The 16,479-nt window shown below is 36.9% G+C and overlaps 1 protein-coding gene across 1 annotated transcript; it reads right to left on the bottom strand.

Moving 5' to 3' along the window:
* Window positions 1-14,367: 14,367 nt before the first annotated feature.
* Window positions 14,368-16,224, bottom strand: LOC145070649 (SGNH hydrolase-type esterase superfamily protein). The gene is made up of 6 exons (XM_079017603.1): window positions 15,905-16,224; window positions 15,403-15,480; window positions 15,172-15,312; window positions 15,027-15,103; window positions 14,804-14,953; window positions 14,368-14,740 (listed from the first exon to the last, which is right to left on the bottom strand). The coding sequence occupies exons 1-6, from the start codon at window positions 16,172-16,174 to the stop codon at window positions 14,527-14,529; spliced, it is 930 nt and encodes a 309-aa protein (XP_078873729.1). The 5' UTR covers window positions 16,175-16,224; the 3' UTR covers window positions 14,368-14,526.
* Between the last annotated feature and the right edge of the window lie 255 nt (window positions 16,225-16,479).

The raw sequence follows: 16,479 nt of genomic DNA on the forward strand, positions 1-16,479 counted from the left end.
TTAGATAATCAGACTGTTAGTGACTGATTATTAACCGGTCCTAGGAATGTTTCCAAGTATGTACGATGTTCCTCCTTAGCCTATTTAAGTAGTGATTTGAGTGACAAGAATACCAAGCATTGTTACTCCAAAGATAGCAAAAATTCTCTTCGTTTTACTTTCACTTTGCTCTCAAGTCAAGATCTTTCATAAACATTCTTCTTGTTCATTAAATGTCTTTACATTGATTATACTCCTAGTTTACTTCATTTAATATTATGTACTTTTTTGAATATTTCATTCAAGTCCTAACTGGTATTACCATATTCGACTGGATCCATTAATTAAGAGCGGACATTGATCTTAAAGATTAACTCAAGGTTTGAGTTTTCAAACCTTGTCCTTGCGCATTGATTACGTGTATTCACATATTTTCCACACCCTCACCATTGTACATGGACCAGTAAATGCTACAGGCCACCCCGCGGTCATACAACACTCCCAAACTAATTACCAACCTAGTGAATGTTACGGGCAACCCCGTAGTCTTACAACACTCCCACACTAATTTCCTACCTAGTAAATGCTATAGGCCACCCTGAAGTCTTAAAACACTCCTACACTATCAGCCAACCTAGTGAATGCTACGGGTCACCCCGTAGTCTTACAAAACCCCTATCTTTCCATGCCACTACCCATCAACCAATCCATTCTTCACCAAGAATATGCTAACCAACGGTTGGAGTTTCCTAAATTCACAACTTACACAATCCTCAATCCATATGGCTACTTGTTTCGTCTTCCCTCCCAACGAAAATGTGAAACTCATCCTAGTTTCACGCTTGATTTGGCTTTTGGAAATCTGAACAATTCTCCCCCACTTAAATTCTTCGAAGCTCTCCCAGTACACAAAGTTTGAAGGATTCCCAATCCACCTTACCCCCTTTTGATTGAACCACTGACAACCTGCGCTTACCAATGCTAGTGTTTCATCACTAGCCAAACCCAAAGACCGCACAACACTTGAAGACCAGAAGAACTCTCCCCAAAATCCCAGCAAATCCGACAACCCCAAATGCTTCCAATGATATAGCCCCCAACTCCTGAAATCCTTTATGCTGGTGACAAGACCAAAACCCTACCAATCGCTTAATGTTTTCCTAAAACTCCCAGTGGCTAACCAATTACGGTACTGCCACCACCATCTTCTTGCTACCACGCCTTCCCTAGCAACGGTAGTGATTGAACCCAAAAGTTCTTGCACAGGTGATTGCCAACCCCACCCGATCAAATGCTAAAACCACTGAACCCCAAATTTACTAGAGAACATACCCGTTGATCTTGACCATAGACCTTCCAAACGATACCCCTGGATTGATCCCGATAAAGAACCAGAACAACAACCAAACACACTGAAACCCACTCAACAAGATACAACCCCTTACTGAGCAACTAATGATTCATGGCATGCAAAATGGCATATAACAATTCTTGATGATACTACCTAAACAATTTAACAGAGAATTAAACCAAAGATAAAGCTTACCCAAACTGATACAAAATTCCAGGCAACATAAATATTGATAATAACAAAAGAGAAATCAAAAGACAACATACCCGCAATATCACTTTTTGGAGTCCTGGCCTCCTTTATCTGACATTCAAATGCTCGGTTCCTCTCTGTTATGGCTCCTGCCTTACCCTCACAACCATCAATGATCCTCAAAGTAGCCGAAGCAGGTGCACTCACTGCTCCTCCACTAAACATCAGACATTCGGCCTTCTTGTGTCCCACTTGGTTGCAGTGAAAACATAAAAAGATTACCCCCTGAGGACAATCCCTGCTGACATGACCAACCCTGCCACACTTGTAGCAGCCCATACCCCTAGAACGACAAATCCCATGGTGCAATTTCCCGCACATGTTGCACTGGCCCCGCCCTGCTGGCCCCTTAATTGCTAATCTGAAGTCTTAGGTCTCTTCCCAGGACCCTCCACTGCCTGCACCTGATCTGGACCCTGCTTCCCTAGGTGCTCCAAATTGATATCCCGCTATTGGGCTCTAAAAATCATATCACTCAGGGTCTTGCACCTTGATATACTCACAAACTCCCTGATATCATCCTTTAGCATATCATGATACCTTACCTTCTTCATCTCCCCGTCCGCTATATATTGTGGAACCAATAAGGCCCTCTCCCGGAACTTGGAATTGATCTCTGCCATAGTCTCAGTAGTCTGGCTGAGATCCTGAAACTCTCGCGCCAACTGTTGCACCTCAATCACCGGTGCAAACTCAGCTCAGAACCTGGTCGAAAAATCATCCCACGTCATAGCATCAACAACATCATCACCCACCTCACGTCCTACCTCCACCCACCAATCTCTTGCCTTGTCCTTCAAAAAGTCGGAAGCAAATCTGACCTTCAACTTCTCGAGGTAGAAAATTGTGTTAAACGCGTTAGCCATATCCGCTAACCATCTCCTACTAGAAATGGGGTCCCTCTCCCCAGAGAACGTGGGGGCTCCACACACATGAAGCTCACGGAAAGAAAGAGTGTGAGCTCCAACTATAGCCATAACCTTATCATGGAACACGCCTAAGCGCTCATCCAAAATCTCCAGAATCCCCTCCTTGACCATACCAAATATCACAGGATCTACTCCAAAATACAGCGGGTAATCTCCGACGATATGAACTCCCACATCTTCTCGCTAATCGGCTCAGTGCCTGCACCTGAGCCGGAACCAGAACCCGAACCCCCTTCCTGATTGCTCATCCAAAACTGAAATACAATCATTAAAATAATTAGAACATCCCCAAGAATCCTCATCCCACAAGCTTCCTAGCTTCTCCAAGACTCTCCCTGATTCGAGTATGGATCTTGTGCTTTCAGTAGTATAGGCCCAATAATATCTTCCACACCTATCCATACTTTATCAAGAATCATCCTGAATCCTCTACGTCACCTTCTCAAACTGATTCACCAAAATACTCACTAAACTGTGAAACTAAACCCAATAAAGCACTTCCTAGGCTCTCCTAGGTTCTCAACCACACCTTGCCATGAGCTGCTGAAAGATTCTCACTGATGTCAACAAACTGCCTCATGATATAGTCACATGCAACAAAGATCAGGCAATCCTTCGAGTAAAAGACTCAAGCCTAGAATGGTTGGACTCACACAAGATTTGTGCAATAGGGTCAAATCTATCACTCTGAGATTATTTAACTCGTGCAACATGTAACTTAGCATATTCACTTAGTAGTTGATCCACATCACTAAGAGTCCCACAAAGCACAAAGCAAGCAACATTCGGGCAACGGAAAATATAACCAGCATATCCCTACTCAATCCATTATATCCACTGATATGAAAATCATACTAGCATGCAATTCTAAAAGCCCATACAATCAGACATATAAAGGCATCCCTCCTATTAATAAATCTTGAGCAGATCCTTAGCCCTAATCGAGCATGCAATTCTCATAATCATATCATATATCATACTAAACATGTATTGGTATTATGGGAACCACTTACTTGAGCTCGACATATTTTATACAACACGCCCCTTTCTTTGATTAGAAACCCTTTTAATAAAACATTTATTTTATGAAAATTTTCACTAAACCCCTCAGTTTGATTTTAGGCATAACCGAGAGTTTAAGACAACCAAAACACCCATTTATCATTTACTAAAACAATTAAAGGTATTTTATAATAAAAACAGTTATCAAAATACAATCCTAAAATCTCAAGGTTGCAGAAAGTATGGGTGTATGCGCTGCAATCAATCCGGACCCTTCTCTTTCAAACCGGAAGTACCTGAAACCATAAACAACAACTGTAAGCACAAAGCTTAATGATTTCCCCAAATACCACATACCATACATAACATATGATTCATACATATCATACATGCAATAGAAGATGATATGTGCCAACTATAGTCTTGTCATTATGCCACAAGCTGTATCATGGTCTTTTCTTGCCATGACGGAGGAAAAAAACCCTGGTTCTTACAGACAAGTGCCAGGAGCCACCTCCTGGTCTTCCATGTAAGCATCAAAGACACAACTAGCATACAATATACAACTAACTATTTACTTAATTGCCAGAGTCCAACTCTGGTCTTGCATATACATTTGTCAGGAACCACCTCCTGATCTTTCATACAAATTCCAAGGGCCACCCCCTAGTCTTCCTATAATAGATAAACCAAATAGGTCGGCATTGGTGCCTTCGACCCAATAGTCCAGTGAGGAGACTCGCCTCAGACAGTTGAAACTCATGGATAGACATCTGCAAATCCCCCAAAATCCACGCACTATCAAATACCAAATTGACAACCCATAAATAACTAAATCCCGACTTAGATTAAGATTCCAAATTGGGGTAAAAGTCTTTTTACCCTTCCTTTAACGGTCCGCACTCTGCCTGTACGCTCAGTATACAACTTGAAAGGCTTGTACGCACAGCGTACATGTACGCCCAACATACTTACCAACATTGCTAACATTTCCAGTTCAGCACTTAACCCATTAAGACTTTGATCCAAACTTAAATTTGACTTCCACAAGGTGGTTAATCACATAATGTTACCAACTTTATGTGCATGCATGGCTAAATAGGGCTCTAGAGCTCAAAGGAGCTTAATAATTGACCTAACACTTTGCATGAGACCAAAACCATCATAAATTTTGCACCTTTATGCATAAGGAACCCTTAACATGTCCATATATATAAGGCTAAGCTCCAAAAACGTCCTTAATTCCCAATCACCAACCAAAATGACCAAAAACATGCCATGGAGAAGATCTAAGAAATGAAATGGCAAGGTTTGAACTTTATACCTCACAAGCCACTAAAAGAGGATGATAAAGATGGATCTCAAATCCTTCCTCCAAAGAACAAGTCTTCAAGCTTCTTCTTCTATATACACAAAACCCTCCACAAAAACTTCACAAGAGCTCAAAATCACCGAACATGGGCTATGGAACGAATTAGGGTTTTTAATATATGGTGGTTGGCTAGGAAATGATCAAAAGAGGCTAACATATGGTCTATATAGGGTATAACTTGAAAATTAGGGTTTTTGTACCTCCCCCTCATACACCCAGCGTACGAGGCTACGGACCCGCGACCAATATCAACTAGTACGCTAAACGTACATTAGAGGTACGCCCCACGTACTAGCTTTTCAGCTAGTACGCCAAGTGTAACCTGTTGTACGCCCCGCGTACTACTTACAAGGCCTAAAACGCAATTTTTTCAATTCCGAAGGGCATCAAGGAACATCTCGATTCCAAGCATTACAAATTTTGCCTTGAAATTTAATCGAATTAACACTTCGCAATTTAGAAAACCCTGAAAATCAAAAAATGCAAAATTCAATCAAAATCTGAAAATTTCGATTGTGTGCCCTAAAAATTCGATAGAATTTTTGGATTTCTTACTCCTGAAGAATCTGACTTGTACATATAGGACGCCTCTCTAATCAGATTAAAGGTTACCGGTTCCTAAAGCTCCAGACGATAAAAAAACGCGATTTCTGAAACAATTTTCTCTCTGATTTCAACGACTTCTGAAGATCTGAAAACTGTGGATCATGACTCTTCGTTAGTTTAGTAAGAATTAGTAGTTTTATTTCTCTTTTTACTGTTCTAGACTCATTTTTAGCCACATCTAGCTAAAATCCTAGTTTTCAGTTATGCATTATACTAGTACTTTTCATGTAATCAGTTATCATATTTGGTTTTCATTGTGTGCTTCTATCTAGTTGTTTCAGTTTTGAGCTTAAAGAATGTTTGATTTTAAATTGTTTTTAGTTTGATCACCTAGCTAGGGTTTAATCATTCCACCTAATCAGTTAATAGAATCCGTAATTGTTCTTGTCAACTGGTAATAAGTAACAAGTATCAGATTGGTTCCGTGTTGGGATTTAACTCTGATATAAAATGGAATTTCATGTATTTATACTTCCGAGCTTGTGAGAAGTATTAAGTATTGCTGAGAATTTTACACAGGTCTTAATTCAACTTTATTGATCTTAATTCAACTTTTTTTGATCTTAATTAAGAGGTTGTTTAATTACACAGTAAAACGTTAAGGTTAACCGAAGAGCTTGTTTTGGTTAATTTAATTAGGTAAAAGATATTATACTAGAGATTGTTAGTTTTTCTCAGTACCAGCGTAGAAAGAAAGCATTCTGAATAACCAGATATGACTGATTGCATGAATAGGAAAGTCGCAACAGAACTGAATTCATCTTTATTACTGATTTTGTTTAGTTTATTTCACTGCAATTTTTAGTTTTAGTTTTAAATCAAAAACTCCTTTTTTATATTTTATGTTTTCACAAGTATGTGCCTTACACAAATAGGCATTGACCATTAGGCTATGGCCATGAGGATTTGAACCTACTTCCCCATATTATCCATTAGTGTAACCAAGCAATGAAAATATTATTTGCTTAAATCGTGTGCGACAGTGGTTTAACAACACGTTTGCATTGCCTTGAATCTTTTCATTTGCCTTGAACTTCCTCTTGTTAGTGCAAAAATCCTTCAGAAATTTTGTATAACTTGGAATTTGCTTAATGGAATCCAATAATGGAATGTTGATTTGGACCTTGTGGAAAGTGTCAAGAAACTCTTTCTCTTCCTCCTTTTTCTTTGAGACGGCTAACCGGGAAGGAAAGGGTGGTGATATTACCAATGGCTTGGTAGTCTTGTTAAATGATTCGGGTTGATCAATGTTTGTCACAATCGGTTCCTCTGGGGGAACTATTACCTTTGAAGGTTCAACATTAACAACTTCATGCTCTTCTTCTGTTGAGGTTCTTTTTGTTGGATTAGTGTCTAAGTCCATAACTATTTTGGTATGTACTTGACCCGATGGTGCATGGTCCTTTTGGGTTGCCTTCACCAAAGCAACTTGATTGGAGAAATAAATAAAGAGAGAGGTTATTATGATTTATTAATATGTTATGAGAATAATATATTAAAGGATAAATCATATTTGTTTAATTAATATTGATCAATAATTAATTAAGAATTAATTTTGTGATCAAATGTAATTAATTAAACTAGAGGGGCTGAATTGTAATTATGTGATAGTTACAAAATATGGTAATGGTTATAATAAATATGGGTTGAACGAATTCAAGGAGATAAGGATCCTTGAAATCGTCCAAAGGATAAAAGATAAGGGTTTTCAAGGCTTATCTTATGGTTGCTTGGTGGGCAAGCAACTAGATAAGGATAAGGACTGAAACCTAATCTCTACACCTATATAAATAACCCTAAGGCCATAAGAATTCGTCCATGCCTTGTCTAGGGTTCCTAGAAACGAATTTTATACCTCTTCCCTCTCTTTCTTGCTTCTCCATTTGCTCTTGGTGTTTGTGAACCATTAGAGGAGTGACACTTGTGACTCTAAGCCTTCCAAAGTCAATACAAGGAGATTTGGGATTGTTATTGCTACATAACAATCAAGGTAATATTATAAACCTATTCTTATGTTAATATGATTACTTATATGCTAGAATTAGGGTTTCTTTATGTGTTCATAATGTTGTGTATCTAATAGTGAAAACATAGATCCAATTCTAGGGTTGCATGCACACATAGGATTGTTTGTACAAATCCCATCACTTTTAGGTTTACTTTCTCCAAGAATTTTCCTACTTCTAAAATTTAATGCATTCATATTGGGATTCTTCTCAGTTTGAGATGAAAGTTTACCCCGTTGTTCCATCTTGTTGAGAGTAGTGGCCAATTCTCCAATTGATCTTGAATAGTGGAGAATGTATTCTTTGTCTCTTATTGAAATTGTGTTTGGATTTGAGAAAGAGACGTAAAGAATTCTTGAAGACTCATTTGATGGTTACCACTTGATTGGCCTTGTTGTTGATGTTGTTGGTAATTTGGAGGGGTGAGAAGTTTATAGAGTTGCATATTGTGGTTGGGTATGTTGTGGATATCGAGGTTTTTATGATGAATATTATGGATATTGAGGTCTCATCAAAGTACGTGGTGGGTTTTTCTTTCATAGGTATTGGTAGTTTGGGGTATTCCTCCAATTGGAATTATAGGTATTTAGGTTGTCCTTGATATCCTCCCATTGCATTAACATCTTTCGGTTTACTTTCCAAGTGTAGGTCACTTATCCGTATAATGCACCATCATTGCACAAAGACCAAAACCCATCAATTGTTAACCACTACCCACCACCATTTGACTCAACAAATTAGTCAAATCCAAGAGTTTTGCTTCCAAGTGTTGGGTGTTGCTAACTTCACCAACAACTTGTGGGGAACTTCTGTACATGTCATTTCGATTCCCAAAGTTTCTTTGATTTTGAGAAATGGTACCAAAAAAAGATCTTATTTTTTTAGGTGTCTTGTTGAATATGTCACCACCACTTGAAGCATCAATCACCCTTCGACCTTTTTCATTCATACCCTCATAAAATTGTTGAAGAAGTAGTTGTTTGGGTATATTGTGTTGAGGACAACTTTTGCAAAGGTTGTTGAATCGCTCCCAAAAATCATGAAAAGCCTCATTCTCCCTTGATGAATCCACAAAACATCACTCCTTTGACTTGATATTCTAGAGTTGGGATAGAACTTGCTATTGAAAGCTTTAAGTAACTCTTCCTATGTGTGAATAGATCCCGGTGGTAAGTTGAATAACCTTTTTCTAGCTTTATTTTCCAAGGTGAGTGGAAAGGAAGTTAGCTTGAAATCATCCAATATCACATGTTCGGGCAACATACTAACACATATCATATGAAAGTACTTCAAATGCCTTTGAGGATATTCCTTATCTAGACCATGGAACTTGGTGAGTTGATGTATGCAACTTGACTTCAAGTCAATCCCTCAACGGTTTACAGGATAAACGATACCAAGAGGTGTGTGAGTAACATTTGTTTCCATCATTTGTCTAAGTGTCAACTATTGAGAGGGGTTGGGTGGATTGGGATTTTTTTGCATGTAATTGGGAGGTTCATGGTATGGTTGGTATAGGTATCGTTGGTTATTGAACATTTGTGATGGGTATGGTTGATAGTTAGGATATTGGTTTTATAGAGGTTGTTGTTGTGGGTATATATGGTATTGGTACATTGGAGGTTGTTGGTAAATGGATTGTTGTGGTTGATATGCTTGTTGTTGTTGAACTTGAAGAGAATTGTTTTGAGGTTGATTATTTTGGTGGAGGTTTTGGTTTTGTGGTTGTGGTTGTTGATAATTGGGTTGATTTGGGTGAGGAGGGGGTTGATTCCAAGGTTATATATGAATGAGAGGTTCTTGATGTTGTTGTTGTCTTGGTTGTTAGGGTGGGGTATTGGCATCTTGATTGTTTGATATTGATTGTTTGATATTGGTTGTTATTGAACATTTCTGATGGGTATGGTTGATATTTAGGATATTGGTTGTATAGAGGTTGTTGTTGCGGGTATATAGGGTATTGATACATTGGAGGTTGTTGGTAAATGGGTTGTTGTGGTTGATGTGCTTATTGTTGTTGAACTTGAAGAGAATTGTTTTGAGGTTGATTATTTTGGTGAAAGTCTTGGTTTTGTGGTTGTGGTTGTTGATAATTGGGTTGATTTGGGTGAGGAGGGTGTTGATTCCAAGGTTATAGATAAATGAGAGGTTCTTGATGTTGTTGTTGTCTTGGTTGTTGGGGGTGGGGTATTGGCATCTTGATTGTTTGGGTTTGGGTTGGGATTATGATGTAGAGTGTGATTCATGGCTATGTAGTTTTCAAACGGAATGTCTTCAAAGAAATGACCAACAATTGGAGAACTCGTTTTGGTTTCGGTATCACTTGAAGTATGAACTTGATCTTCTACTTTGACTACTGGAGAAGAAGAAAAAGCTTGAACAAGTTGTTTCTTTTCTTGTTTGGCTAATTTTTTCAATCTTTTTGCTTCTTTTTCAATATTGGGAATGTAGATTAGTTCGCTGGTTTCCTAGGCATAAACAATCAAATAACAATAACCAATTTCCCCGGCAACGGCGCCAAAACTTGGTGGGATGTCAAGTCTGCCAAGAAAATTACACCCTTTTGATTGTAAATAAAATGTAATATAGTAGTAAAAAGGGTTTGAATCCATGTGGAAATGGTTGCAATTCAATTACCAATGCAATCTAATTAAACTAGTGAATAAAAACTAAACAAGTAAATTAAACTAAAAATGGGGATTTTTGTGATTGTTTAAGAACTTAAAGACTAGAATAACTAAAAAGCTTGCAATTAAGCAAGATGGTGAGATGCTCAATTCAACACAATGAGAATATGTGTGTTTATCATTAGGATTCAATATGTAAGCTTATCATTAATCCCAAATTGGTTATAACTGTTGGATTAGTGTCTAAGTCCATAACTATTTTGGTATGTACTTGACCCGATGGTGCATGGTCCTTTTGGGTTACCTTCACCAAAGCAACTTGATAGGATGAATAATGGAGAGAATGGATTAAATATGATTTACTAATATATTATGAGAATAATATATTAAAGGAGAAATCATATTATTTAATTAATATTAGTCAAGAATTAATAAAAATTAAGTTTGTGACTAAAAGACATTAATTAAACTTAAGGGACTGGAATTGTAATTATAAGATACTTGCAATTGGGCTATGGATTACCTTATAATATAAGGTTGGACGAATTCTATGGGGAAGCCCATTAGAAATCGTCCCAAGGCCTTTAAGGAAGGAGCCCATGGGTTACTTAGGGCTTAAGCATCCAAATTAAGGTTTCCTAGTTTGATAACCCTAATAGTTGCACCATTTAAAGATCCCTAGAGCACCAAAAACGTGGGCAAGTAACTCATTAGGGTTTTGGACGGTTTTTGGGTGTCTCCTTCTCTTCTCTTCTTCATCCTCTTGCTCTTGGTGTTTGTGAACCATTAGAGGAGTGACATTTGTGACTCTAAGCTTTCTAAAGTCATTACAAGGAGGATTTGAGATTGTTATTGCTACATAACAATCAAGGTATGATCTAAACCCTTATTCATATGTTATATTGATTATCATATGCTAGATCTAGGGTTTGAAGTCTTGGATGAATTGCATGTACAACAGAGAAACCTATATCCAAGCATTAGGGTTTGTATGAGCACATAGGATGTTCTTATGGCTAAAACCCATCAATAACAATCATGAAGCATGATATGCCAAAATTCCTCAAAGCTAATATAGAGGTTGGGGAAGCCCATAACACACTTTCTTAATAAAAATCAATGACTCAATTGGAGCAATTGAAACCAAGAAAATTGATTAGCCGTAAGAATGAAGGAATTCCCAATTCCTGGAGAATGTCAATTCTTACACATCCATAAACGAGTCATAATCCATAAGATAGAGATGATTTATACTAGAGGTGGAAAAAATTGACACGACACGAAACCCGACACGAACTCAACACGAAATAAATGGGTTTGGGTAAGATATTTCAACCCGTTTAAAGAAACGGGTAGACATGACACGACACGAAAATTAAACGGGTAAAGTTAGGTTTGAGAATTTCAACTCGAAAATGACCCGTTTATTTATATGCAAGTTTTTTGAATTATTTAAATAAACTAGAAATATACAAAACCAAACCATAAGTAAAAGAAAACCTTCGAATTTAGACATTTTGTAATGTTGAAATGACTTAGCCGTCTAGATCAAGACTTCATTTCAGTTTTTCCATTCTCTCCCAAACTACACAATCTCTTTCACCACTCTTACATCCTCATTACCTTGTCATCCACCTCCCCAACTCCCACTCTTTTAATTTTTTCATCTGAACTTGCTATGACTTCATCTATTCTGCCTCCAAACTATTAGTTTTTCCTTTCCGCCTACCCAACTCCTACTCTTTCAACATGTTCAATCTTTTAACCTCACACGACACGACATATTTCAAGGTATAACCCTAACCCGAAACCCGACACGAACTCGACACAAAAATAAACGGGTTGACACGACATGACACGTTAATTAAACGGGTCGGGTTAGGGTCACGCACTTTAAACCCACTTAGTGTTTCGACACGACACGACACGATTGCTACCTCTAATTTATACCATCATAAAGCCCTTTTTCTAAGTAAATTCATTGATTCATTGCAAAATCAAAGAAAGAAACCTACAATTACTTATTCAAGTACCAAGCTCATGATCAAAGTATTAAACAAGCATAAGAATTATCAACAAATGATCAATAACATGAGATAAATGACAATCAAACATGAATCCTTCAAAACCTACAAATATCTAAGGGTTTTATACCAAGTGAACCAAAATAAATAGATTAGCTACTCATGGCAACAAGACAATAATTATAAAAGTATTTTAACATCAAGAAATTAGCAATTACTAGAATAATGAGAAGATGATAGCTCTAGATCTCCAAAAACACCTCCAAGGTGCTCCAATGGTGTCAAATTCGAATTGATGTTTGCCAAACCTAATCCCCAAGGTAAATGATGGGTCAAATGACAAAAATGCCCCTAATCGTGCAGTTGCACGGGTACCTGCGCAAATTTGCGCCGGTGAGACCCCACCCTTGCAAATGATGTTGAAATATTATTGGCTCTTTTCTTCCACTGCTCTACCCCACTATTCAAGATTCCCTTGGTCCCCTTCACATCTCGCATGACTCAAATTTGGCCAATCATCTTCAAGCTTCAAAATGGATAGTCCAAGACCAATAACAAGAGTCCATGACCCATCTGCATAAGTCTACTTCATCCAAGTCTTCAACATTTCAAGCTCAATTCTTCTTTGATGGATCCGTAAAGCTCAGTAAATCTTCGCAAGCCCATCTCCAAGCTAAACCACAACCGCATCGAGAATCCAAAAGCCTGCAAAACACCTCATGCAAAATAGAAAGTACTTGATATGATCCAAGATAAAGAATGAGATGGAATGTAATAATAAAAAAGGGCTAAAAATGATAAAAAAAATTATAAAAAATAAATAAATAAACTATCATGTTACTTCATTAGTCTTGAAGGTTCACTAGTTTCATGGATAATAAAGAAACACAGTGCAGTACCCGTTCTTTAGCTAAAGCAGAATATAAGGCCATGACAAATATAGTATGTGAGGTTTTATGGTTACTCTGTGATTTGGATGCAGTTCAAAGTGGAGTCAATCCTCTAATGTGTGATAATGAAGCAACTAGGTATATTGCTACTAATCCTGTTTACTTCAAGTTTTTTCATGAAATGACTAAACATGTTGAAATGGATTGCTATCTTATCCGAGAACGGATCAATAAGGGAGAAATAAAAACTTATGTCATTCGTTTAGAGTTTCAACCTGCAAATATTTTACAATGGCTCTTGGTGTGAAACTTTTTCAAAGCTTATGTTGGAAGTTGAGTGTTTGAGATTTTCAAAGTCCAACTTAAGAGAAAGTGTTGGAATTCATATAGGATTATGCTTCCTCTTTCCTAGTTTATATTTATTTTTGTGAGAATAAATTACATGAATGGTCCCTATGGTTTGGGGTAATTTACACGTTTGGTCCCTAACTTATTTTTTTAACTCGGAAGGTCCCTACTGATTGTTTTTGTTGCACACTTGGTCTCTGTCTTACCTAAAAATACTATTTTGTCCTTGATTTTTTAATTTATTTAAATAAATATAACCTCAACCTCACTTCCACCTCACCTTACCTTACCTTACCTTATCTACCTCCACCTTATTTAAATAAATTAAAAAATCAAGGGCAAAATAGTCTTTTTAGATAAGACAAAGACCAAACGCGCAACAAAAACAAATTGCAGAGACCTTCCGAGTTAAAAAAAAATAAGTTAGAGACAAAACATACAAATTTCCAAACTATAGGGACCATTCGTATAATTTACTCTTTTTGTGACTATTCCTAGTTTATCTCTTATTCATAGCTTATAAATAGGATACTTTGTAATCCCGTTTTCATCAATAACAAATTAACAATAATTTATTTGTGCACCAAAATTTTATAATTTTTGATAGGTTCAACCATGATTAAGTGGTATCATCAAATTTTTGAGACGTGAGATTATGTCTAGGCTTTTGAGTTTTGGCTCCACGACAAATATTTAATTATTTAATGACTTCTTTATGAGAAATTGATTCTAATATGTCACCATCAATTTAGTGACGGTCAGTTTGGAAGATAACCGAATTCTTAATGCATTCATGCAAGGTATATTCGGTAAAATATGTTAATTCAGATTGTAGACATCGCATATGTATTTTGGATTTCTCGACAAACGTTTTGGACCATTTTGATAATCTTTTAGGATTTTTGTCCTGATTTGGGAGGTGGAATGAAAACAAACCCCATGTACATTGTAGAAAGCAATCTAAACTCCAAACAACATACATAATAAAACTATCTTCCCTCACATAGAAACATTTAAATGACGTTGCTAAATTGTTTTGATTCATTGGAACATAATAAAAGAAGAAATACATGGAACTACTACATTATTGTGATAGAAATGTTTCCTTACTTACAACAGAATTGTTTGATAACAATATTATTAGTCCCATTGAATCTCCCTATGGAAGGTCCAATCAGAAGGGTTAAGTGTGGTTTTTCCATCTGTATAGACTAAGTCATATGGTGAATCTTCTGAAAATTCTGTGGCCATGGATTTCCAGAATAGACTGGGCTTCCATTCAGCCTCTTTAAGCACCTTCAATATCTCTGCAACAACTATCTTGCTTCCTTCACCTGATAGATGCACCCCATCTCTGAAAAACACTTAATTTGGTTAAGGGGTTGTTTCTTTTTGACTTAATGGGTTAAGCACTTACGTGAAGCAAGCAGTCATCCAATCATCTCGTTTCTGAAATGCAGTCCAAAGATCGATAACTTTCACTCCCATCTCATTGCATAACTCTACACAAGCTTCTGAATATGTTCTACATAACTCATTTGTTCGAACAAGCTCACTAAAAATTGAACTGTTTTTCAAAAAGAAAACGGTTTTAGTGCTTCAACATGGACAAAATAGAAGAACACTAATAATCAAACTACCTTGTGTTTTCACTAAGCTTGACCTCGTCTACTGGTGGACAACTAAGAAAAATTAACCTTGTTGTGTCTGAAAGGCCCTGATTTACAAATTCGAGTTAATTCAAGTAATCTGTGAAGAAAAACATGTTATGAAAGAAATTGGTACCTTGAGATGAGTTACTATTTTTCTCATGTTTTCAATATATTCAGGAAGAGGGACATGGGGACCTAAACCAGATGAGTGTGGTCCCATTGAATCATTACCACCAAAGTAAACAATGATAAGTGAAGGCTGAATAGCAGCATCCTACATCAGAATAACATGATAATCATATTCATGTTAATTTGGGATCTGAAAAGATTAAAGTAGATTGAAGTAGCTGTCAAAGATTTTTACCTTTGGGAAAACTTGATCAAGAACCTTGATAGCACGTCTGGAATTCCAACCATAGTATCCTCGCAGTACTATATCTGCCTGTTTGTAAATCAATTTGAAGAGAAAGTGATGTTATTGAGAAATCAGATTGCTTGTATAATTGTATATCCTAGGTTCAGATTTTGATGCCGTTACTTATAAAATGGAAATGTAATTTCCAGAGGAGATGAGATTATAGTAAAGAGTGAAATCCTGAAGTCTGAACCGAGTAAGATTAGAAAAACGGATTATTTAGTATCTACACAGAGATATCCACACACATTTTAAGTAAAAGATATGTTCACTATTTATTAAAAGTAGTCGGAGATCATCGATACTCTGAGCAAATGATTAATGATGCATAGCGATGCAATTGATTTAGGAATTAGGATAAAATTTACAGGTAACACGGCATTCTTATTCTCTAAAGGAAATCAAGGAAGGCAGAAGAAATGTCATGATGGTAACAGAAATCAAGGAATACCTTGCGAGCGTAGACGTCGGCGAGAATGGCGCCCCAACCATCATTGCTGAAGCTAAGCTGAACAATTGATGATCCGAACAATACTATCTGTGGCCTCCCTGGTCCGATCATCTCTCCGTAAGAGTGAGAACCCCTAACTTTGAAAGATTCCGGCAAGTTGGTGACGTGATTTGGGGTTGATTTGAGAGTTGAGAGTTTGATTTTGTTGGTTGGATGTAGATTTGGATTTATGGAAGAAGAGTAGATAAAGGGTTGGTTGGAGCTGAACATGGAATTGACCGATGGAGGGAGATGAATTCTACTTTAGTTTTCTTTTTCATTTTTAGGGTCGCATTTATTATTAATTCCCAACAACCCTCTCGCTCTTTAATACATACAAAAAAAAAATGTAAATTTATTCCTATGCTGCTAATTTTTATGGGTGATGCCTAAAATTCTTTTAAAGTTGGAGTGGGCATCCAAAAATAGGATTTTTTTTATTTTTTTATTTATTTTTTTTTTTTTGTGAAATTGGTACTATTTGGTTCCTAATTAATCCAATGTACCATTTGTTTTTTTTTAATTAATGTTTTAAA

This window comes from Lactuca serriola, chromosome 8, assembly GCF_051521515.1.
Source record: "Lactuca serriola cultivar US96UC23 chromosome 8, Lser_US96UC23_V15, whole genome shotgun sequence".
NCBI lineage: Eukaryota > Viridiplantae > Streptophyta > Magnoliopsida > Asterales > Asteraceae > Lactuca > Lactuca serriola.

Excerpts from the sequence above, each read along its gene's own strand:
- LOC145070649 (XM_079017603.1), bottom strand. The coding sequence starts at position 16,174 with ATGTTCAGCTCCAACCAACCCTTTATCTACTCTTCTTCCATAAATCCA. Across the intron at positions 15,481-15,904 it reads CCGACGTCTACGCTCGCAAG|GCAGATATAGTACTGCGAGG; the intron begins GTATTCCTTGAT and ends ATTTACAAACAG. Across the intron at positions 14,741-14,803 it reads TGGATGACTGCTTGCTTCAC|AGATGGGGTGCATCTATCAG; the intron begins GTAAGTGCTTAA and ends AGTGTTTTTCAG.